At 41.7% G+C, this 23,530-nt stretch overlaps 1 protein-coding gene across 1 annotated transcript in view; it reads left to right on the top strand.

The window, feature by feature from the left end:
• Positions 1-22,250, top strand: part of msh2 (mutS homolog 2 (E. coli)) — a 91,078-nt gene extending 68,828 nt beyond the window's left edge. Inside the window, exons 14-16 of the mRNA XM_072580607.1 lie at positions 12,965-13,212; positions 20,215-20,387; positions 21,578-22,250. Coding sequence (XP_072436708.1) covers positions 12,965-13,212; positions 20,215-20,387; positions 21,578-21,748 — 592 coding nt within the window. The 3' untranslated portion in view covers positions 21,749-22,250. The remainder of the gene's footprint in view (positions 1-12,964; positions 13,213-20,214; positions 20,388-21,577) is intronic.
• The last annotated feature ends 1,280 nt before the right edge of the window (positions 22,251-23,530 follow it).

The following is a 23,530-nucleotide window of genomic DNA, read 5'->3' as shown; positions in this document are numbered from 1 at the left end:
GACCCTATCAAGCCCGTTTAGTATCTTTTATTTTTAATGAGATCATCTCTCAATCTTCTGAACTAGAGGTTAGAAGCCCAATTTCATTGAATCTCAGAATCCTTACAGTGCAGAAGAGGCCATTCGGCCCATCAGGTTTGCACCAACTCTCTGAAGAGCATCCCACCTAGATCAGTCCCCAAACTATCCCTGTAACCCTGCATTTATCATGGCTAACCCACTAACCTGTGCACCATGGACAATTTACCACAGCTAATCCACCTACCCTCTATACCTTTGGACTGAACGAAACTGGATCATTTGGCAGACACCCATGAAGACACAGGGAGAAAATGCAGACTGTGCACAGGCAGTCACCTAAGGCTGAAATCAAACCCACGTCCCTGGTGTTGTTGAGGCAGCAATGTGAACCACTGTACCGAGCCATTAGCTGAGTCTTTTATCACAAAAAAAACTTCCTCAACCTAGAGACCAATTTAATGAAGCTTCATTGTACTGCCTCCAATGCAAGTGTATCCTTCCTTAACTATGGAGACCAAAACTGCGCAGTTCTCCAGTGCAAATTCCTTTGTAATTGTAGCAAGACTTGCTTATTTTTCTAGATCCAATTGCCTTGTAATAAAGGCCCACTGATATGCCTACCTAATTATTTTCTATACCTGCATGCTAACTTTGTATTCTTTGTACAGGCACACCGAAGAGCCACTGACTACACGATTTATAAGAAAAAGCTTTACTAATCTTCCAATCAAAGTCAATAAGTTGATTCTTGAATTTAATTAAATTTATTGTCACATGTACCAAGGCACAGTGAAAAGCTTTGTCATGCGAGCAATACAGGCAGATCATAGAGTTAAATAGCATAGATAAGTAAATATTAGGTAAACAGTGGCAAAAACAAAAACACAGGTATAGATGAATGTTAAGCGTTTGGGTCCATTCAGTATTCTAACAACAGTAGCGTAGAAACTGTTTTGAAACCGGCTGGTGCATGTGTTCAGGCTTCTGTACCTTCTGTCCGATGGTAGACGTTGTAGAAAAGCATTGCCAGGATGGAATGGATCCTTGAGAATGCAGCCTTTCCTTGATAGCACGTCTGGTAGATGGATTCTATAGATGGGAGTTGGCCTTTGTGATTGTCTGGGCTGAGTTCACCACTCTCTGTAACAGTCTCTGATCTTGAATGGTACAGTTGCTATACCATGTAGTGTTACATCCAGACAGAATGCTCTCGATGGTGCACCTATAAAAATTGGTAAGGGTATTCGCCCTCATGCCAAATTTCCTCAGCTGTCTGAGGAAGAAGAGACATTGTTGGGCCTTTGTAACCAGCGTGTCCACATGAAGAGTCCAAGAAAGCTTGTTGTGGATGACCACTCCCAGAAGCTTGACACTCCACTCATTCCACCTCTGTGCTCTTAATGTGTAGGGAGGCATGAGTAACATCCCGCTGAAAGTCAATAATGAGTTCCTTGGTTTTGCCGGAATGGAGAGCTAGGTTGTTCTCAGTACACCATTTCTCACGGTCTTCCACCTCCCATCTGAAGTCTGTTTTGTCACCATCTGAGACTCAACCGACTAGTCATCAACAAGCTTTGTAAATAGTATTTGGTGACGCAGTCATGGGTATATAGTGAGTACAGTAGGGAGCTTCAGGGTTGAGTGTTAGTGAGGATGAAATATTGTCCCCAATCTTCACTGTTGCCTGTGGGTCAGGAAACTGAGGATCCAGTCATACGCCATCTACTACCTTGCTGGCCTCTCGCTTGACTACATCTCTCTGCAACCTCTGTATTCTCCTCAGTTTACGATTCCACCAAGCTTCATATCATCGGCAAAAGTGGATGTATTACTTCAGCGTCATTTTTTTTAAGATTCCCTACAGTGTGGAAACAGTGTAAAAATCATGAAGATAACATTGATAAGGGGAAGAGTAGACAGAGAGCAGATGAATGCAAATGAACTGGTGGCCTGAAGTGCATATACTTTTAATGCAAGGACTATAGTGGGTAAGGCAGATGAACTTAGGGCTTGGATTGGTACCTGGGAGAATGACGTTATTGCAATCACAGAGACTTGGTTGAATGAAGGGCATGATTGGCAACTAAATGTTCCAGGATATAGATACTTCAAACAGGCCAGGGAGGGAAGTGAAAGGGCGGGGGGGAGGAGTTGCATTGCTGGTCAGGGATGATATCACGGCTGTGCTAAAGGAGGACACTATGGAGGGCTTGAGTAGTGAGGCATTATGGGTGGAGCTGAGAAATAAGAAGGGTGCAGTTATTTTGTTGGGTCTGTATTATAGGCCTCCCAACAGTGAGTGTGAGGTAGAAGAACAAATAGGTAAACAGATTATGGAAAGATGTAGAGGCAATAGGCTGGTGGTGATGGGAGATTTTAATTTTCCCAACGTTGACATTTTCCCAACATTGACTGGGATACACTTAGTGTCAGAGGTCTGGATGCGGCTGAATTTGTAAGAAGCGTCCAGGAGAGTTTTCTAGATCAGTATGTCAATAGTCCGACGAGGGAAGGGACCGTATTGGACCTGGTGCTGAGGAATCAGTCGTAGAGATGTACAGCATGGAAACAGACCCTTCGGTCCAACCCATCCGTGCTGACCAGATATCCCAACCCAATCTAGTCCCACTTGCCAGAACCCGGCACATATCCCTCCAAAGCCTTCCTATTCATAGACCCATCCAAATGCCTCTTAAATGGTACAATTGTACCAGCCTCCACCACTTCCTGTGGCAGCTCATTCCATACACGTACCACCTTCTGTGTGAAAAAGTTGCCCCTTAGGTCTCTTTTATATCTTTCCCCTCTCACCTAACTGATGCCCTCTACTTCTGGACTCCCTCACCCCAGGGAAAAGACTTTGCCTATTTATCCTATCCAAGCCCCTCATAATTTTATAAACCTCTATAAGGTCACCTCTCAGCCTCCGACACTCCAGGGAAAACAGCACCAGCCTGTTCAGCCTCTCTCTATAGCTCAAATCCTCCAACCGTGGCAACATCCTTGTAACTCTTTTCTGACCCCTTTCATGTTTCACAACATCCTTCTGATAGGAAGGAGACCAGAATTGCACGCAATATTCCAACAGTGGCCTGACCAATGTCCTGTACAGCTGCAATATGACCTCCCAACTCTTGAACTCAATACTCTGACCAATAAAGGAAAGCATACCAAACGCCTTCTTCACTATCCTATCTACCTGCGACTCCACTTTCGAGGAGCTATGAACCTGCACTCCAAGGTCTCTTTGTTCAGCAACACTCCCTGGGGCATTACCATTAAGTGTATAAGTCCTGCTAAGACTTGCTTTCCCAAAACGCAGCACCTCGCATTTATCTGAATTAAACTCCATCTGCTACTTCTCAGCCTATTGGCCCATCTGGTCCAGATCCTGTTGTAATCAGAGGTAACCCTCTTTGCTGTCCACTACACCTCCAATTTTGGTGTCATCTGCAAACTTACTAACTGTACCTCTTCTGCTCGCATCCAAATCATTTATGCAAATGACAAAAAGTAGAGGGCCCAGCACTGATCCTTGTGGCACTCCACTGGTCACAGTCCTTCAGTCTGAAAAACAACCCTCCATCACCACTCTCTGTCTTCTACCTTTGAGCCAGTTCTGTATCCAAATGGCTAGTTCTCCCTGTATTCCATGAGATCTAACCTTGCTAATCAGTCTCCCATGGGGAACCTCGTCGAACGCCATATAGATCACATCTACTGCTCTACCCTCATCAGTCCTCTTTGTTACTTGTTCAAAAAACTCAATCAAGTTTGTGAGACATGATTTCCCACACCCAAAGCCATGTTGACTATCCTTAATCAGTCCTTGCCTTTCCAAATACATGTACATCCTGTCCCTCAGGATTCCCTCCAACAACTTGCCAACCAGTGAGGTCATGCTCACTGGTCTGTAGTTCCCTGGCTTGTCTTTACTGCCCTTCTTAAACAGTGGCACCATGTTTGCCAACCTCCACTCTTCCGGCACCTCACCTATGACTATCGGTGATACAAATATCTCAGCAAGAGGCCCAGCAATCACTTCTCTGGCTTCCCACAGAGTTCTCGGGTACACCTGATCAGTTCCTGGGGATTTATCCACGTTTATATGCTTCAAGACATCCAGCACTTCCTCCTCTGTAATCTGGACATTTTGCAAGATGTCACCATCTATTTCCCTACACTCTATATCTTCCATATCCTTTTCCACAGTAAATACTGATGCAAAATATTCATTTGGTATCTCCCCATTTTCTGTGGCTCCACACAAAGGCCGCCTTGCTGATCTTTGAGGGGCCCTATTCTCTCCCTAGTTCCCCTTTTGACCTTAATAGATTTGTAAAAGCCCTTTGGATTCTCCTTAATTCTGTTTGCCAAAGTTATCTCATGTCCCCCTTTTGCCCTCCTGATTTTCCTCTAAGTATATTCCTACCGACTTTATACTGTTTTAAGGATTCACTCGATCTATCCTGTCTATACTTGACATATGCTTCCTTCTTTTTCTTAACCAAACCCTCAATCTCTTTAGTCACCCAGCATTCCCTATACCTACCAGCTTTTCCTTTTACCCTGACAGGAATATACTTCTCTGGATTCTTGTTATCTCATTTCTGAAGGCTTTCCATTTTCCAGCCGTCCCTTTACTTGTGAACATCTGCCTCCAGTCAGCTTTTGAAAGTTCTTGCCTAATACCGTCAAAATTGACCTTTCACCAATTTAGAACTTCAACTTTTAGATCTGGTCTATCCTTTTTCCATCATTATTTTAAATCTAATAGAATTATGGTCGCTGGCCCCAAAGTGCTCCCCTACTGACACCTCAGTTACCTGCTCTGCCTTATTTCCCAAGAGTAGGTCAAGTTTTCCACCTTCTCTAGTAGGTACATCCACATACCGAATCAGAAAATTGTCTTGTACGTATTTAAGAAATTCCTCTCCATCTAAACCTTTAACACTATGGCAATCCCAGTCTATGTTTGGAAAGTTAAAATCCCCTACCATAACTTCCCGATTGTTCTTACAGATAGCTGGCATCTCCTTACAAATTTGTTTCTCAATTTCCCTCTGGCTATTAGGGGATCAATAAGGTGATCAAACCTTTCTTATTTCTCAGTTCCACCCAAATAACTTCCTTGGATGAATTTTTGGGAATTTCCTCCCTCAGCACAGCTGTAATGCTATCCCTTATCAAAAATGCCACTTCCCCATCTCTCTTGCCTCCCTTTCTGTCCTTCCTGTAGCATTTGTATCCTGGAACATTAAGCTGCCAGTCCTGCTCATCCCTGAGCCATGTTTCTGTAATTGCTATGATATCCCAGTCCCATGTTCCTAACCATGTCCTGAGTTCATCTGCCTTCCCTGTTAGGCCCCTTGCATTGAAATAAATGCAGATTAATTTATCAGTCCTACCTTGTCCCTGCCTGCCTTGACTACACCAGCTCCTCAGCCATGCATTCATCTGCTCTATCCTCCTATTCCTGCCCTCACTAGCTCGTAGCATTGGGAGTAATCCAGATATTACTATCCCGAGGACCTCCTTTTTAGATTTCTGCCTAACTCTCTGTAATCTCCCTTCAGAATCTCAACCTTTTCCCTTCCTATATCGTTGGCTCTGATGAGGACAATGACCTCTTGCTGACCTCTCTCCCCTTTGAGAACATTCTGCACCCTCTCTGAGGCATCCTTGATCATGGCACCAGGGAAACAACACAACATTCTGCTTTTTCTCTGCTGGCCACAGAAATGTCTATCTGTTCCTCGGACTACAGAATCCCCTAACGCAATTGATCTCTTGGAAGCCAACGTACCCCTCGTTGCATTAGAGCCAGTCTCAATACCAGAAACTTTGCTGTTCGTGCTACGTTCCCCTGAGAATCCATCACCCCCTACATTTCCAAAACAGCATACCTATTTGAAATGGGTATATCCACAAAAGACTCCTGCCCTAGGTGCCTACCTCTCTTACTCTTCCTGGAGTTAACCCATCTATGTGACTGTATCTGAGACTTTCCCCCCCTTCCTATACCTGCCATCCATCACATACTGTTGCTGTTGCAAATTCCTCATCGCTTCTAACTATCTCTCCAACCGATCCATTTGATCTGATAAGATTCGCATCCAACAGCGTTTATGGCAGATATAATCCGCAATCACCCTTAAACTCTCTTTAAACTTCCACATCTGACAAGAAGTACATCTCACTGCAAAGGCCATTTTAGCTCCTTCACAATCTACAGACCCTGAAAATAACACCGTCTTATTCCTCTACAAAACACAACACCAGGTTAAATTAATAGTTATGGCTTTTATTTTAAGTTTAATCAAGAGACTTCTCTCCAGGTGATAGACGTTGCAGTGGGGGATTTCTTTGGGAACAGTGACCACAATTGTGTACGTTTTAGAATACTCTTAGACAAAGATAAGAGTGGTCCTAAGGGAAGAGTACTAAACTGGGCCAAGGCCAATTATATCAAAATTAGGCAGGAGCTGGGAAATGTGGATTGGACGCAGCTATTTGAAGGGAAGACCACATTTGATATGTGGGAGGCTTTCAAAGATAGGTTAAAGATGGTGAAGGATAGGTATGTTCCATTGAAAGCAAAGGATAGGAAAGGCAAGATTCGTGACCGTGCATGACAGGAGAAATCGTACGACTAGCCAAGAGGAAAAGGGAAGCGTGAAAAAAGTCCAGGCAGCTGAGAACAGAATGGGCCTTGGAGGAATATGGGGAGAGTAGGACCAGTCTTAAATGAGGAATAAAACGGGCTAAAAGGGGTCATGAAACAGCTTTAGCCAGCAGAATTAAGGAGAATCCCAAAGCCTTTTAGAGAATGAGTGAGATTCTGAATGATTACTTTGCATCAGTGTTCACTGAGAAGAGGGACATGATGAATGTTGAGATTAGAGAGAAAAGTTTGATTACTCTGGATCACGCTGACATAAGTAGGGAAGATGTGTTGGGTAGGCTAAAGGTTTCTAAAGTGGACAAATACCCAGGATCGGATGGGACCTATCCCAGGTTGCTGAGAGAGGCAATAGCTGGTGCCCTGACAGATATCTTTATAGCATCCTTAAACACAGGTGAGGTGTCGGAGGACTGGAGTGTTGCTAATGATGTCCCCTTGTGCGAGAAGGGTAGTAGGGATATTCTGGGTAACTACAGACCAGTGAGCCTGATGTCAGTGGTGGGAAAGTTGCTGGAGAAGGTACTGAGGGATAAAATCTATTTATATTTGGAAAAGAATGGGCTTATCGGTGATAGGCAACATGGTTTTGTGCAGGGGCGATCATGCCTTACCAACTTAATAGAATTCTTTGATGAAATGACCAAGTTGATAGATGAAGGAAGGGCTGTAGATGTCATATACGTGGACTTCAGTAAGGCGTTTGATAAGGTTCCCCATGGTAAACTAATAGAGAAAGTGAAGTCACATGGTGTGCAGGGTGTTCTAGCTAGGTGGATAAAGAACTGGTTGAGCAACAGGAGACAGAGGAGTAGTTGAATGCAGTTTCTCGAAATGAGAAAGGTGACCAGTGGTGTTCCACAGGAATCAGTGCTGGGGCCACTGTTGTTTGTAATATACATAAATGGTCTGGAAGAGGGCACTGTTGGTATGATCAGCAAGTTTGCAGATGACAAGAAGATTGGTGGAGTAGCAGAAAGCATAGGGGACTGTCAAAGAACACAGGAGAATATAGATAGACTGGAGAGTTGTGCGGAGAAGTGGCAGATGGAGTTCAATTCAGGGAAATGTGAGGTGATGCATTTTGGGAAGTCTAATTCCTGAGCAAACTATACAGTAAATGGATGAGCCTTGGGTAAATTTGATGAGCAGAGAGATCTGGGAGTTCAGGTCCATTGTACCCTGAAGGTTGCTGCACAGGTGGATCGTGTGTTCAAGAAGGCATATGGTATGCTTGCCTTCATCGGACGGGGTATTGAGTAATAAGAGCTGGCAGGTCATGTTAAAATTGTACACTACATTGGTTCGGCCGCATTTAGAATACTGTGTACAGTTCTGGTCGTCGCATTACCACAAAGATGTGGACGCTTTGGAGAGGGTACGGAGAATGTTTATGAGAATGTTGCCAGGTACGGAAGGTGCTAGCTATGAAGAAAGGTTGAGTAGGTTAGGATTGTTTTCATTAGAAAAAAGGAGATTGAGGGGGGACCTGATTGAGTTCTACAAAATCATGAAGGGTATAGACAGAGTAGGTAGAGATAAGCTTTTTTCCCCAGGGTAAAGGATTCAGTAACGAGAGAGGTCACGCTTTGTAGGTGAGAGCTGAAAAGTTTAAGGGGGATACAAGCGGCAAGTACTGTACACAGGCTGGTGGGTGTCTGGAATGTGTTGCCAGCAGAGGTAGTATAGGCAGGCACGGTAGATTCATTTAAGATGCATCTGGACAGATGCATAAGTAGGTGGGGAGCAGAGGGATACAGATGCTTAGGAAATGGGCGACAGGTTCAGATAATGGATTTAGATTGGCTCAGGCTTGGAGGGCCAAAGAGCCTGTCCCTGGGCTGTAAGTTATCTTTGCTCTTTTTATATACCCCTGACTAATGCACCTACCCTGAATGTTATGGGCAATTTAGCATTACCAGTTCACCTAACCTGCATATCTTTGGATTGTGGGAGGAAACCGGAACATCTGGAGGAAGTCTACACAGACACTAGGAGAATGTGCAAACTCCACACAGCCAGTTGCCCGAGGCTGGAATTGAACCCAGGTCCCTGGTGTTGTGAGTCAGCAGTGCTAACTGCTGAACTAAGGCATATCCCCTTTGTTCAAGTCATTAATGTGGATTGTAAATAGCTGAGACCCCAATGATCCTTGTGACGCCCCAGCAGTCACAGACTGACAAGTTGAAAATGTTCATCCCTACTGTCTGCTTCCAAGCCATTAATAAATCTTCTATCGATGCCAATATATTCTTCCTAACTTGGTGAGTGCTGTATTGAGTGTTGATCATTTTCGTGACACGTTATCAAATGACTTTTGGAGATCTGAGCATATTGCACCTCCAGACTCGATCAGATAAATCCTTAAAAAAAAAGCAAAAAAGTTTTTATTTCTAACACCATTCCATCCATAAAACTATGTTGGCTCTAACTGTCCTATTAAGAGGCATCTTGACACATATATGTAAGGCAGGGAATAGCGACAAAAGGTTTCTAAGTTTAGAAAGGCATTGTGTGTTGGTTCAGGCTTGGTGAGTCAAAGAACCTGCTGCTGTGCTGTATTGTTCTTCTTGATTTTTTTTTTATAAAACTGTTCATTTATTTAGTGAAAATCATTGTTCAGTACATTATTTTGGTTCTAGGAGTTAGCTTATCTACTTTATAATTTAATAAATTAGTAATAAATTGCCAATTGTTAGAGTTGCTATTAATACGCCTCTGGTTAAAGAGCTGAAAAGGTTTGCAATGCTCACCAACCAAACACCTTTTTGTTTCAAAATTGTCCGCTCCTGATTGATTCCAAGCTGTTCTGTAGACCTGCTCCTCCCACTCTGTTACCATACTTACTATGATGTTCCCACTGAAATGGAAATACTGCAGTTGTCCTGAAATGTTTGAAGAATTTGAAATTTCTTTGGTTGGTCATCTCAAGCTGAAATGTTAAATTTTTTTATCTTGGCAGACAATGACTGACCTGATGATTTCCAATTTTTTTTCTGTTTCAGATTTCTAGCATCTGCAGCACTTTGCATTTGAGTTGATTTGTTTTTCATTTTTTAAATATTATGTTAAGACATTGTTTGAGCTTTTGTTAGTACAAGAGAATAAGAACTGCATTTGTCAGCATTTGTTTACATTGATCTGATCTAGGGCTTTGAATCAGGAGTTCTACAAATAGTTTCCATAGAATAAGCCTAAAAGAGAATGCAGTGAAATTTTAATTATCTGCTGTAGCAGAGGGCACCCTACCCCGGCAGATAATTGAAAATATCCCACATTGATGCTGTATTTTTAGCTTTCCATTGATTTTGATTTTGCCAAGTTACTGGTATGTTCTGCTTTTCTTGAAGAAAAATGTTCAATGTGTGATTTCTGCTAAATAAACTCCTGAACCTAGAGCCTTTAATCATAACCATGATAAAAATCGGAATAGGATAGGACATATGAAGCTGTTCAGATTGTAAACTGAAGCTGGCTTTTTTGAGAATATAGCAAGCTCTTGGATCAATGAGCAATCTTTCAATTAAAAGCACCTGATTTGCATTTCAGCTAATTTGTATAAAGCTTGTTTAGAAAAAAACTGCAATTAATGGGAATGAGAGAAATTCCGTCATACAATTCAGAAAATTACATCCTTTATAAATTGAGGCCTATCTATTTTGTCTTGCACCATGATTTATTGCACTCCTCAACCGTCTGCACATTTTTCTGGAAGTCAGTAATTCATGCTGGCATATGAGGGTACATTGTTCACATATGAAGATAAGATAGCAAGTGTAGCAACATTACTCAACTGTGGAAGGATAAAGTTACTGTTTGGTGAAAAGAAATACGAACAACAGTATTTTTCATTTCCCATCTTTCTGGATGTATACTGCAACCAATTGTAATATGTCCAATTAAAATTCATTCATTCCTAGTATGTAATGAATGTGGAGCCCTTCATTATAAGAGTTGTATTCATTTTGATGAATGGATAATAAGCCTAACTGTGTAAGGATCATCCAATTTTGAAGCCCAGACTGTACCATAATTTTCTGAAGTAAATTCCTGTGTAATTTTTCTTTTAATTAAAACAAAAGGTGAATGGCTGCATACTAAGTGATTGAAAACAGTTAGTGAAAAGATAAATCTGGGTCTAATAATCCATTTTTGCCAAGTTTGGGGTTTTAAAGGATGTAGTAGATTATTGGAGGAGAATAAGAAAGCTAGGGTTACAGCTCTGATCCAAGGTATGGATCTATTAAAAGTGCATAAAGTTTTGATTTCGGAAGATTGCAGATATAATTTAAAAAGTATGTAGGGTCATCTGTGTAGCATTCAAACTACCGAGAAGAGGAGCAAAAACATTGCTGATGGAACTCAGTAGGTCTGGCAACATCCGTGGGAAGAAAGTTAACGTTTCAAGTTTGGAGACTCTTCATCAGAGTTGACAAGACAAACAAAGCTGATATTTATGCTGAAAATGAGATTGGAGATGGGGGTATGGGTGGAAGAGATGAGCAGATAGGCGGAAATAGCTCAATGGTTAACACTGCTGCCTCATAGCATCAGGGACCCAGGTTCGATTCCTGGCTTGAGCGACTGTCTGTGTGGAGTTTGAACATTCTCCCTGTTTCTGTGTGAGTTTTTCTTCCCACAGTCCAAAGATGTGCAAGTTGGGTAAATTGCCCATAGTGTTGAGGCATATGTGGGTTAGGTGCATTAGTCAGGGGTAAATGTATTAGAGTAATAGGGTTGGCTGGGTTACTCTCCAGAGGATTGGTATGGACTTGTTGGGTCAAGTGGCCTGTTTCACACTGTAGGGATTCTATGATTCTGTGGAGTCTGACAGAGAGAGAGAGAGAGAGATGTGAAAGAGGTGGGTTAATGAAGGGATTATGAATGGCAGGCCAGAACAGAAGAGAAGTTGAATAAGTGATGATGAGAACTGAGAGTCACAGAGAATATGTAATCTGTGCTAAAAGCAAGCCATATAATATGATTGTGGGCTTGAGAGTAGGTGAGAATGGGTTGTCTGTGCCAGAAAACGCCTATGTTGTAATATGACAGGGTATGTGAGTGGATAAAATTTGTAGAAGAATGGAATCAGATTTTAAAGTTATTGAACTCAATGTTGAGCCTCTGAGGCTGCAGAGTCCCCAAGTGGAAGATGAGATGCTGTTCTTCAAGCTTACGCTGAGCCTGACTGGAACAGTATTGCAAGCGTGAGACAGAAATGTTGACATGGGACAGTGATGGTTCACTGAAGTGGCAGGTGTCTGGAAACTCTGGGCTGCTTTTTTTTTTGACAGACCCAACTGAGGTGTTCTGCAAAGCAGTTACCCAGTTTACACATTGTTTCCCCAATGTAGAGGAGGCCATGCTGTGAATTCAAATACAGTAGACTAGATTGACTGAAATACAGGTAAATGAGCTTCTCGTCACTTGCCACTTCAGCAAAAATGACGTAGAGCTTCCAGTCACTTGCCACTTCAATACACCATCATAGTCCCACGCCAGCATTTCTGCTGCAAGCCTGCTGCAATGTTCCAGTGAGCCGCAGCATAAAGTGGAAGAACAGCATCTCATTTGGTGACCCTACAACCTCTGGGACTCAACATTGAGTTATTAACTTTAAAGTCTGATTCCATCTTTGTTTTTTGACCCACTCCTGTTGATGTGGGTTGCTCTTCACCAATTCTTTGACCTATTATCTCACGAAATGGTTTGCTTTTAGCATAGACTGCATGTTTTCTGCTACCCTGAGCTCTCGTTATAGCTTATTTAGCTTCTCTTCTGTCCTGGCCAGCACCAATGAATACATCATTTATCCATTTCTTCTCTCGCTCTGTCTCCTCGCGCTCCACTTCCTGCAGGCATGCGTGTGCGCACATACATACACATGTCTGTCTGCAGCATAAGTACCACATATTCCTGGCTGCTGTCAGTTCGAATGAAGAGCTACTGGACTCAAAACATTAACTTTGCTTTCTTCCCATAGATACTTCCAGACTTGCTGAGTTTTGCCACCAATTCCTGGTCTTGTTCCAGAACTCCACTATGCATAATTCTTTATTAACAAGAAGTGGTGTCATTTTAGTATGTAGTGAGATTGGAAGTCTAATGTAAGGGAAGATGAGTTTTTGTCCAGTAACTTGCCAAGGAAAGAAACCATTAACAAAAATGTATGTAATCTTGGATGTATGACAGTGCACCATGCATGTTTGTGATAGCTTTTAACCACTAGGAATTGACTTTGACATAATTGTTGTTTCCTAGATCAGCAACTGAACAGTCTCTGATTATTATTGATGAATTGGGAAGAGGCACCTCTACATATGATGGCTTTGGACTGGCCTGGGCTATATCAGAATACATTGCCACCAAGATTTGTGCATTTTGTATGTTTGCCACTCATTTCCATGAGTTGACTGCCCTAGCTGACCAAGTAACAACAGTCAACAACTTGCACGTGACGGCGCTCACCACAGATGAAACACTAACTATGCTGTACCGTGTAAAGAAAGGTAAAGCACAAACAAACAGCTGGACCAAGTCAATCTGAAATGTTGTCTACTTTTAAAAACTGAATGCTATTATGTAGAACAAATTAAATAGTAATAGCACTTATTCCAGAGTTTCCAATTAGTCTGTTGGAGTGCAGCAGATTGCTGGTTACATTTGGTATAATTGTATAACATAAACAGCTTTCTTCTTTGAATGGATCATTTTTGTATATATTTTTCTGTTGACTATAATATCTGAACCAATAGTCAGGATTCTGTAGATCGATGACTAAGGTATCCTTAGTGGAGAATCTTTGCCTTCTAAACACAATCATGATCATCTGGAATCCAATGTCTTCACATATTCTTTTGTTTCCTGCCTCAGAATTATGTTTGAGTTTAACTAGTGTTATCATCTTTCGGAAGAGTGGAACTACTGATGGGAGCATTCTGTCATCTAACAGCATGGGGAGGGAGCCGTGCAAATGAAATCAGTATAATCGTTATATTTTGGTTAATTTGTTATTCGTTATAAAAAAAATTATACAAGCAAACTGCTTTCCGATTGGAATTCTGTTTAGCAGCTTTATAGTTCTGATAGTCCTGAAGTGGTTTGGCAAAGCAATTAAGTGTAGCATTGCAATGAGTGAGTGAGGATTTCTGGTGATATTGATTCAGCTACTTCTCACAGTTGGGTTCAGGATGCAGTTCAAACCACTACCTCAGATGAAATTGACTGATTGAAAATGATGTTTAAAAATGAGCAGAGATAGATCAAAAATTATTCTCCATTTATTTTTTTAGAAGTGGCACTATTGGGTCTGTGTTTTATAAATGGATGTGAAATAAGGCAATTGCTGTTGACTAATAAAAGCATAATGATTACTACACAGCTAGTGTAGGATGTTTGGAGACCTGGGGTTCAGCTCACTTTGAGCATTTGTAAGAGTGTCACCATTTCAGGAAAGCAGTTGGTGTTGGATGATTTGAAGCCCAGCAAGTCTGTGCAGCCCCTTCATTTCAAAGCTTATAATTAACGTGGGAAGGAAGCAATTGCAACTGCAAACAACATGTTGAAGTTAGTGTCTTGAAAGTTACATGTGTTGCATACAGCCCAAATTCATCGTGTACTTATTAACGCATTTAACCTTTACTCATCTTCCTCTTCCCTTGCCCTCTAAATTTGCTTCAGTTTCAAATTGCTTTCTGTCCCTCCATCCCTCCTTTTCCCTGTACTTTCACAAGAGAGTCGGAGGTAGATTTGATTATGGTGACCATCACCAAGGAGAAGGTGCTAGAAAAACTGGAAGGTCTGAAGGTGGATAAACCACCTGAACCAGATAGACTACACCCCAGAGTTCTGAAGGACATAACTGAAGAGACAGTGGAGTTAGTGGTGATTTTTCAGGAATCACTGGAGGAGAGGAGGGTCCCAGAGGACTGGAAAATTTCTAATGTAACCTCCCCATTTAAGAAAGGAGTGAGGCAAAAGACAGAAAATTACAGGCCAATTAGCCTGACCTCAGTTGTTCATAACATTTTGGAGTCCGTTGTAAAGGATGAGTTTTTTCTGAATACTTGGACGTGCATGGTAAAATAGTGCAAAGGCAGCATGGTTTCATCAAGGTGAGGTCATGTCTGACAAATCTCTTAAAATCCTTTAGGCGGTAACAAGCAGGTTAGGCAAAAGGGAGGCTGTTGTCTACTTTGACTTCCAGAAGGCTTTTGACAAGGTGCTGCACAGGAGGCTGCCGAGTAACATAAGGACCCATGGTTTTAGAGGCAAGGTACTAGCATGGATGAAAAATCGACTATCTGGCAGAAAGCAGAGAGTGGGGATAAAAGGGTCATAGAGTCATAGAGATGTACAGCACGGAAACAGACCCTTAAGACCAACTCCTCCATGCCGACCAGATATCACAACCTAATCTAGTTCCATTTGCCAGCACTTGGCCCGTATCCCTCTAAACAGTTCCTATTCGTATACTCATCCAGATGCCTTTTAAATGTTGATATTGTACCAGCCTCCTCCACTTCCTCTGGCAGCTCATTCCATACACTCACCACCCTCTGCGTGAAAAGGTTGCCCCTTAGGTCCCTTTATATCTTTCCCCTCTCACTCTAAACCTATGCCCTCTAGTTCTGGACTCCCCCATCCCAGGGAAAAGACCTTGTCTGTTTACCCTATCCATGCCCTTCATGATTTTATAAAACTCTGTGAAGTCACCCCTCAGCCTTCGAAGCTTCAGGGTAAATAGTCCCAGCCTATTCAGCCTCTTCCTACAGCTCAAACCCTGGCAAAATCCTTAAATCTTTTCTGAACCCTTTCAAGTTTCAAAACATCTTTCCGTTAGGAAGGCGACTAGATTGCATGCATTATTCCAAAAGTGGCCTAACCAATATCCTGTACAGCTGCAAGATTACCTCCCAATTCCTATATTCAATGCTCTGACCAATAAAGGAAAACATACCAAATGCTGCCTTCACTATCCTATCTACCTGGGTCATTCTTAGGATGACAGCTGGTGACTAGTGGAGTTGGCAAGGGTCAGTGATGGATCACAACTTTTTCATTTTATATATTAATGATCTAGATGAAGGAACTGAGGGCATTCTGGCTAAGGTAGCAGACAATACAAAGATAGGTGAAGGGACAAGTAGTATTCAGGAGGTAGGGAGGCTGCAGAAGGATTCAGGAGGAGAGTGGGCAAAGAAATGGCAGATAGAATACAATGTGGGGGAAGTATGAGGTCATGTGTTTTGGCAGGAAGAATAGAGGCATAGACTATTTGCTAAATGGGGAGAAAATTCAGAAGTCTTGATTGCAAAGGGAGTTGGGAGTCCTAGTGCAGGTGTCGCTTCAGGTTAACTTGCAGGTCGAATTGGTAGTTAGGCAAATGCAATGTTGGCACTTATTTTGAGAGGACTAGAATATAAAAGCAGGGATGCAATTCTGTGGTTTTATAAGGCTCTGGTCAGACCACATTTGGAGTATGTGAGGAATTTTGGGCCCCATACCTCAGGAAGGACGCACTGGCTCTGGAGTAGGTCCAGTGGGAGGTTCAGGAGAATGATTCCAGGAATGAAAGGCTTAGCATATGAGGAACTTTTGAGGACTCTGGGTCTAAACTTAGAGTCATACAGATGTACAGCACGGAAACGGTCCAACTTGTTCGTGCCAACCAGATATTCTACAATAATCTAGTCCCATTTGGTGGCACTTGGCCCATATCCCTCTAAACCCTTCCTATTCATATAACCATTCAGATGCCTTTTAAATGCTGTAATTGTACCAGCCTCCACCACCACCTCTGGCAGCTCATTCCATACACACCACCCTCTGCGTGAAAAAGTTGTCCCTTGGGTCAGTTTTAAATCTCCTCCCCCAACCCCACCCCCCCCTTCACCTTAAACCTATGCCCTCTAGTTGTGGACTCCCCCACTCCAGGGAAAAGACAGTGTCTATTTACCCTATCCATGTCCTTAATGATTTTATAAACCTCAAAAGGGAAAACTGCCCCAGCCTATTCAGCTCTCCCTATAGCTCAAACTCTGGAACCCTGGTAACATCCTTGTAAATCTTTTCTGAACCCTTTCAACTTTCACAATATCCTTCCTGTAGGAGGGAGACCAGAATTGCGCACACTATTGCAAAAGTGGCGTAACCAATGTCTTGTACAGCCACAACATGACCTCTCAATTCCTATACTCAGTGCTCTGACTAATAAAAAGTGCACCAAATGCAGCTTTCACTATCCTATCTACCTGCGACTCTACTTTCCAGGAACTATGAACCAGCAGTCCAAGGTCTCTTTGTTCAGCAACTCTCTCCCCAGTGCCTTAGCATTGCATGTATATGTCCTGCCCTGATTTGCCTTACCAAAACGTAGCACCTCCCGTTTATCGAAATTAAATTCCATCTGCCACTCCTCAACCCATTGGCCCGTCTGATCAAGATCTCATTATACTCTTAGATAACCACCTTCGCTGTCCACTACACCTCTAATTTTGGTCTCCTCTGTAAACTTACTAACTCTACCTCCTGTGTTCACAATTAAGTCATTTATATAAATAACGAAAAGCAATTAGCGCCGATCCTTAAGGCATACCAGTGATCATAGGCTTCCAGTCTGAAAAGCAACCAGCCCCCACCACCCTCAGTCTTCTACCTTCAAGCCAGTTCTGTATCCAAATGGCTAACTCTCTTGGTATTCCATGAGATCTAACCTTGCTAACCAATTTATCATGTGCAACTTTGTTGTACGCCTGACTGAAGTCCATATAGATCGTGTTTGCTGCTCTGTCCTCATCAATTCTCTTCATTACTTCTTCAGAAAACTCAATCCAGTTAGTGGGGATATGATTTCTCATGCACAAAGCCAGGTTGACTATTCCTAATTAGTTTTTGCCTTCCCAAATACATGTAAATCTTGTTCCTCAGGATTTGTCAGGCTCACCGGTCTATAGTTCTCTAGCTTTTCCTTACCACCTTTCTTAAATAGTAGCACCACATAAGCCAGTCACCAGTCTTCGACAGCTTACCCGGAATTGTTGATGATCCAGATATCTCAGCAAAGGGCTCAGCAATCATTTCCCCAGATTCCCACAGTGTTCTAGGGTAATTTACAAAGATATGGGGGGGATCTAAAGGCCTGGATAAAGTGGGAAGATTAGCAGAGACTGGGACACGAGGATGCAGCCTTAGAGTAAAGGGAACACCCTTTTGAACAGAGATGATGAGAAACTTCTTCAGTTAGAGAGTGACGAATCGATGGAATTCATTGCCACAGGTTGTTGAGTATATAGCAATAGGTTCTTGATAATGGATCAAGGGTTATGAGAGAATGGGGTCGAAAACTTTATCCGCTGTGATTGAATGGTGGAGCAGTCTCAGTGGGCCAAATGGCCTAATTTCTGCTCCTATGTCTTACGGTCTTTTCTAACCCTTCCATTTAAAAAACCCTGGAGAAGAGCAAAAAAACTTCAAGATTCAGACAAGTAGCTCTGTTAATTGATGATTGAGTTAACCCAAAACCTTTGTTCAAAGTAAACCGATCTAGAAATCCTTAAAAGCTAGAGAGAAGATTGGGGGGGGAGGGGGTAGACAAGGTCAAAACCAGCTCTACAGAATGGGAAATGGGAAAGCATAGCAATCCCCAGTATTTTTTTTTCCCAAAATAAAAGCCTCCAAAGTCAACAGTGAGAAGCTGCCCAGAATATTTTCAGTGTAGTAGGCCAGGCTACTTGAGAGAGAGCTGTTGGAATGCAAAACAAATCCACAGGAGGCACCACAGGCAAGACGTGATCCATAGCTTAGCAAGTTGGAAGGTTATATTCAAATATGACTGAACACCAAAATGCCTACTAGGATTTTGTATTTATGAAGAAAATAGACTGAATTTGTCAAAGTAGCTGGTAAAAGGCTCCCAAGCACTGAGGATGTCACCTAGACAGGGGACGAAACGTTTGCAAGACAAATTCCCAGCTCGGCGAACAGAACCACAACAGATTTGCATTCTCCAAGATACTGACAGTTTTAATGGCAGAAGTTGGTGAGGTTCTACTGATGACCACTGTGCTCGAAGGAGAATGTGTAGTAGAGGTCCAGTTCATGAAATTTTACTTGCCAGGCAAACTGATTAGAGGTAGAAACAATGGGTGTGATCTCAAACTTGCCCATACATGTTTGGATCTTTTTTATTATGAAATGATTTGATCAGTTGTAAGGTGATACCCCCAAAGAGTAGGTGGAGGCTGGGAAGACTGGCTCAAGTAATAGAATCCTGTGCAGGTACAGAGATTGAAGAAGATTCCAAAATCCCACAGGCAGCAATAGAGCCTGAAAGAGTTGGAGAGGCTGAAGAAAAGCGAGCCAAATTATAAGGGTCAGAATAGAGTCTACAGTGTTCTTAAACTGATCATGTGCGAAAACTATAGATAACAGTATTGTCTTCCCTGTTCCTGGCCACTACAGCCAATGCTCCCCCAGCTTTATTTTTCACTGTGTGGATCTTTGATGTCCATATGCAGCAGTGATTCCATGTGGAAGTCTAGGCATCATCATGCCAAATTGTGCGCACAAGCCCTCCCAAGTGGCTGCATGGCTGTAAACCTTAGAGGCAATGTTGATCATAACCTCTTAACTGCTTCATGCATATCATGAATTTTGCCTCCAGTACTTGAGTCATCCAGTCTCTGTAAGGAAGTACTTAATATTCAAAATGTTGAAGTTTGTACCAAGTTCCCTTATCCTGTGTTAATTTGCACTTGTTATCAAATTATACAGAATGTTAATTGTGATTTTTATTTTCCATTTTAAGTGTTGTCTTATTTACTTTCCTTCAAATTTCTCAAGTTTTCTATTCTTCTCACAACTCAATCCACTTATACAGTAGTAAGAAGCAGCCATATTGTTTGTGTTTGTTATTTCCAAGTCTTGGAGCTTAACCTTGTGCATTAGTGACTTACTGAATGCAACTTTCCAGATTTATTCTCAGAAGAATGTTAAAATCTCAACGTTTATAGTCAGCTCGTTTCACAGTGTAGTTTGGTGTTCTGTTTCCATTGTTACACATTGACTTGAATTTTGAAGTATTGATCTTTCTGCTTTGTATGACTGGAAGCATATGCGAGAGGTTTTACTCAAATCACTAAATGTATTATTTTGTGATTGGCAGGTTCTGTAAATTTAAGCAAATGTGGAATGTTATTTAGAAGTGAAAAATTCGAAATCTCTTGCCATAGCTTTTAACCCAGAATTGGTGTCCAATTTTCAAGTTTTATTTTGATCAGAGTGAAAGTAGACCTTATTGTAATCGTACTTCACTTCATCTTGCGAACGAAACTGCTTTCAGCTCCTGAAATTCATTAACAGCACTGTCCTGAAAACATTGTAATTCTTGTTCAGCTTTGTCTGTGTCAACATTTTATGATCTGAATTCCAACTTGTTGCAACTTCTGTACTTCAAATGTAACTCTCAACGCTGATAGCTTAAAAAGTTTTTTTTTTAAATTTAATTTTAGGTGTTTGTGACCAGAGTTTTGGTATTCATGTAGCTGAGCTTGCTCAGTTTCCCAAACATGTTATTCAAAGTGCCAAAGACAAAGCCATGGAGCTTGAGGAGTTCCAAAACATTGGGAATTCTGGGGATTCTGATGAAGGGCCTGCAGCTAAGAAATCCCGCCAAGAAAAGCAGGTTTGTGGTTAAACTAAGAGAACACAAATTTTTGGCAGCTTTAGAATTATTTTGCATTTCAAAAGTAACAATATTCCATGCTGAGTAGAACTCTCTTATATTAGACCTTGCCTTGACATTACATATTCAAAGACCATCCATAGACCTACTGTCTCCATATATTAAACCTTATCCAAAAAGTACACTCCTATGAAATGATTTGGAGGAGCTGGTGTTGGACTGGGGTTTACAAAGTTAAAAACCACACAACAGCCGGTTATAGTCCAACAGGTTTATTTGGAAATACAAACTTTCAGAGCACTGCTCCTTCACCTACCTGAGCAGCACTCTGAAAGTTAGTGCTTCCAAATAAACCTGTTGGACTATAACGTGGTGTTGTGTGGTTTTAAACTTCGTACTGCTGTGAAAGGTCTTTTAAGTCCATTTTATAGCCATCCTAGTTTAATAAAACTATTATTCAAGCCGCCAAATCTTTTTGTTTCATCAAAAGCTACTAGGAGAGCTGATCTTCCATTGACCTGAGCCAAGAGTGCACTTTCTATATAGCTAGCAGTTTTTTAAGGATTTCCATCCAGGCAACCACTTAGTGGACAGAATCTTGTTGAGGCTTCAGGGCTATCACCTTAGGTCAGAGACAGCAAGAGATTGGTGCTGCTTTTTTGTTCAGGCATTCCTAATGATGGGCTTATGCCCGCAAAGTCAATTCTCCTTTACCTTGGATGCTGCATGACCTGCTGTGCTTTTTCAGTGCTGCACTCTTTGACACTGAAGCATGAGTCAGTTGGGCAGTGGTGGGCCTTCCCCTGGATCAAGACCCTGAAAGCAGAAGTCTGACTTACTTACAGCTGCCAGCAACTCTTAGGCTCAGCACTGTTGGTTAGTGAGCACGTTCTGTGGATTTACAGTATTATGAGGCTGTCATCATTTTAATTTGTTCAATGGGTCTTGTTGCCTCGGCCACCATTTACGGCTCATCCTAATTGCCCAGAACAGGGCCATGGTGAGACTCTTTCTGGAACAATTGGTCCTTGAGGTGTAGGAGCTGGTTTAATGCAACATTGGACTCACTTGGAAAATAATTTGCATGGAGTTCTCTGTCTGAGCTCCTAGTGAAGGCACAAAATGTTACATAAAGCATTTTAGCAAGCAGTGCATCCTGTAAATTATGAATGTTTTCTTTCATTTTCTAGGATGGTGAAAGGATCATTGTAGAATTTTTGTCAAATATCAAAGCTTTACCGATTACTAAAATGTCTGAAGAAGACATTAAGCAAGAGCTGATGAAGCTGAAGTCTGAAGTGCTGGCACAGAATAACAGTTTTATCAATGAAATTATTTCAAGATCTACAATCTCCCTATAAACTCACAGATTTAAGTTAACTTCATAAAATATTCAGGTATACAGTTTTAAGTGTAGTGAGAAGGAAGTTTTGCGATTGGGCTGGGAGGACGGTCGATAGATCAAAAGGATTGAAATTGAATCCCACCCATATTATGTGGCGAGTTATGGAAAAGGAGGTTTTAAAAATTGCAGAACTTGCCCTCCATGAACACTGTTACTGCATCTCTATGTAAGCCTGACTTAATAAATTGTAATAAAGTGTTTTAGATTCTGAGCAAGGAAAGCGTGGTTTTTGGCAGTGGTAAACCCCTCATTTTTCAAGATTGTAAATGTCGGCAATTCCCAGATAGAATACAGGTGTACAATGGAGCACCATTTGAAGAAGTGTTGTTCTGTTAAATTCTGCTTTATGCCATTTATGCTGCATGCTGTAGCTGCAATGCAAGTTCACATTGCACTTAATTTTGATATGATTAATTTCCTTTCTGAATGATGACGTTTTCAATAAAATAAATAAAATATCTGCTTGTTTGTTTCTTTTGTGCCTAAGAACAAATTTGATCGCTGAGTAATGAAAGAATCTTGTTATGCTCAGTGAAATAAAAAGGAAGAACTGCAAATCCACTCATTCCACTTTTAGCATTGAAAAACCTACTTCAAGAAAATATGATCAGAAGAAATGAGCTGAAGGAGGAATGTGGCAATGTCTCAGCCACACAGTGGGAGAGCAAGGAGAATGGAAGGGCAATTTTGGGTATTTCATAGTGAAGTGATAAAACAAATGTTCCGTGGTGTTAAAAAATGAATCCAGGATGTAGTGTAGCCTTCCTAATACCAGGATCAAGAATATTGCAGTGTTATACAGCACAGAACCAGACCCTTCAGTCAAATTCGTCTGTGCTGAACTGAATTAGTCCCATTTGCCAACACTTGACCCATATCCCTCTCAACCTTTCCTATTCATGTATCCATCCAGATGTCTTTTAAATGTATTTGTACCTGCGTCTGCCACTTCCTCTGGCAGTTCATTCCATACATACACCACCCATTGTATGAAAGAGTTGCTCCTCAGGTCTTTTTTAAATCTTTAACCTCTCATGTTGAGTATATGCTCTTCAATTTTGTATTCACTCACCAAGGAAAAAGACCTTGGCTATTCACCCTATCCGTGTTGCTCATGATCTTATAAACGTCTATAAGGTCATCCCTCAGCAGGGAGACTAGAATTGAAAGCAGTATTCTAACTATGGTCTCACCAATATCTTGTATCGCCATAGCATGACATCCCAACTCCTATAGTCAATGTACTGACCAATGAAGGGCAAGCGTGTCTTCGTCACTCTCTACCTGTGACTCCACCTTCAAGGAACTATACATCTGCACTCCTTGGTATCTTTGTTCAGCAACACTCCCCAGGGCTTTACCATTAATTGAATAAATCCTGCCCTAGTTTGCCTTACCAAAATACCTCACATTTATCTAAATCTGCCACTCAGCCCACCTGATCAAAGTCCTGTAGTACTTCGAGATAACCTTCACTTTCCACTGTATCACCAATTTTGGTGTCATCTGTAAACGTATTAACCATGCCTCCAATATTTGGATTGAAATTTCTATAAATGAAAATCAGTGGACCAGCACTAATCCTTGTGGCGCACTCTCGACCACCAGTCTGTCTCTTACGTTCAAGCCAATTTTGTATCCAAATAACTAGCTCCCCCTGGATTCCATGTTATCGCCACTTCGTTAACCAGCCTAATATGCAGAACTTTGTCAAACACCGTGCTGAAGTCCTTCTAAG

This window comes from Chiloscyllium punctatum, chromosome 11, assembly GCF_047496795.1.
Source record: "Chiloscyllium punctatum isolate Juve2018m chromosome 11, sChiPun1.3, whole genome shotgun sequence".
NCBI lineage: Eukaryota > Metazoa > Chordata > Chondrichthyes > Orectolobiformes > Hemiscylliidae > Chiloscyllium > Chiloscyllium punctatum.
This window is presented reverse-complemented; position numbering and strand designations above follow the sequence as displayed.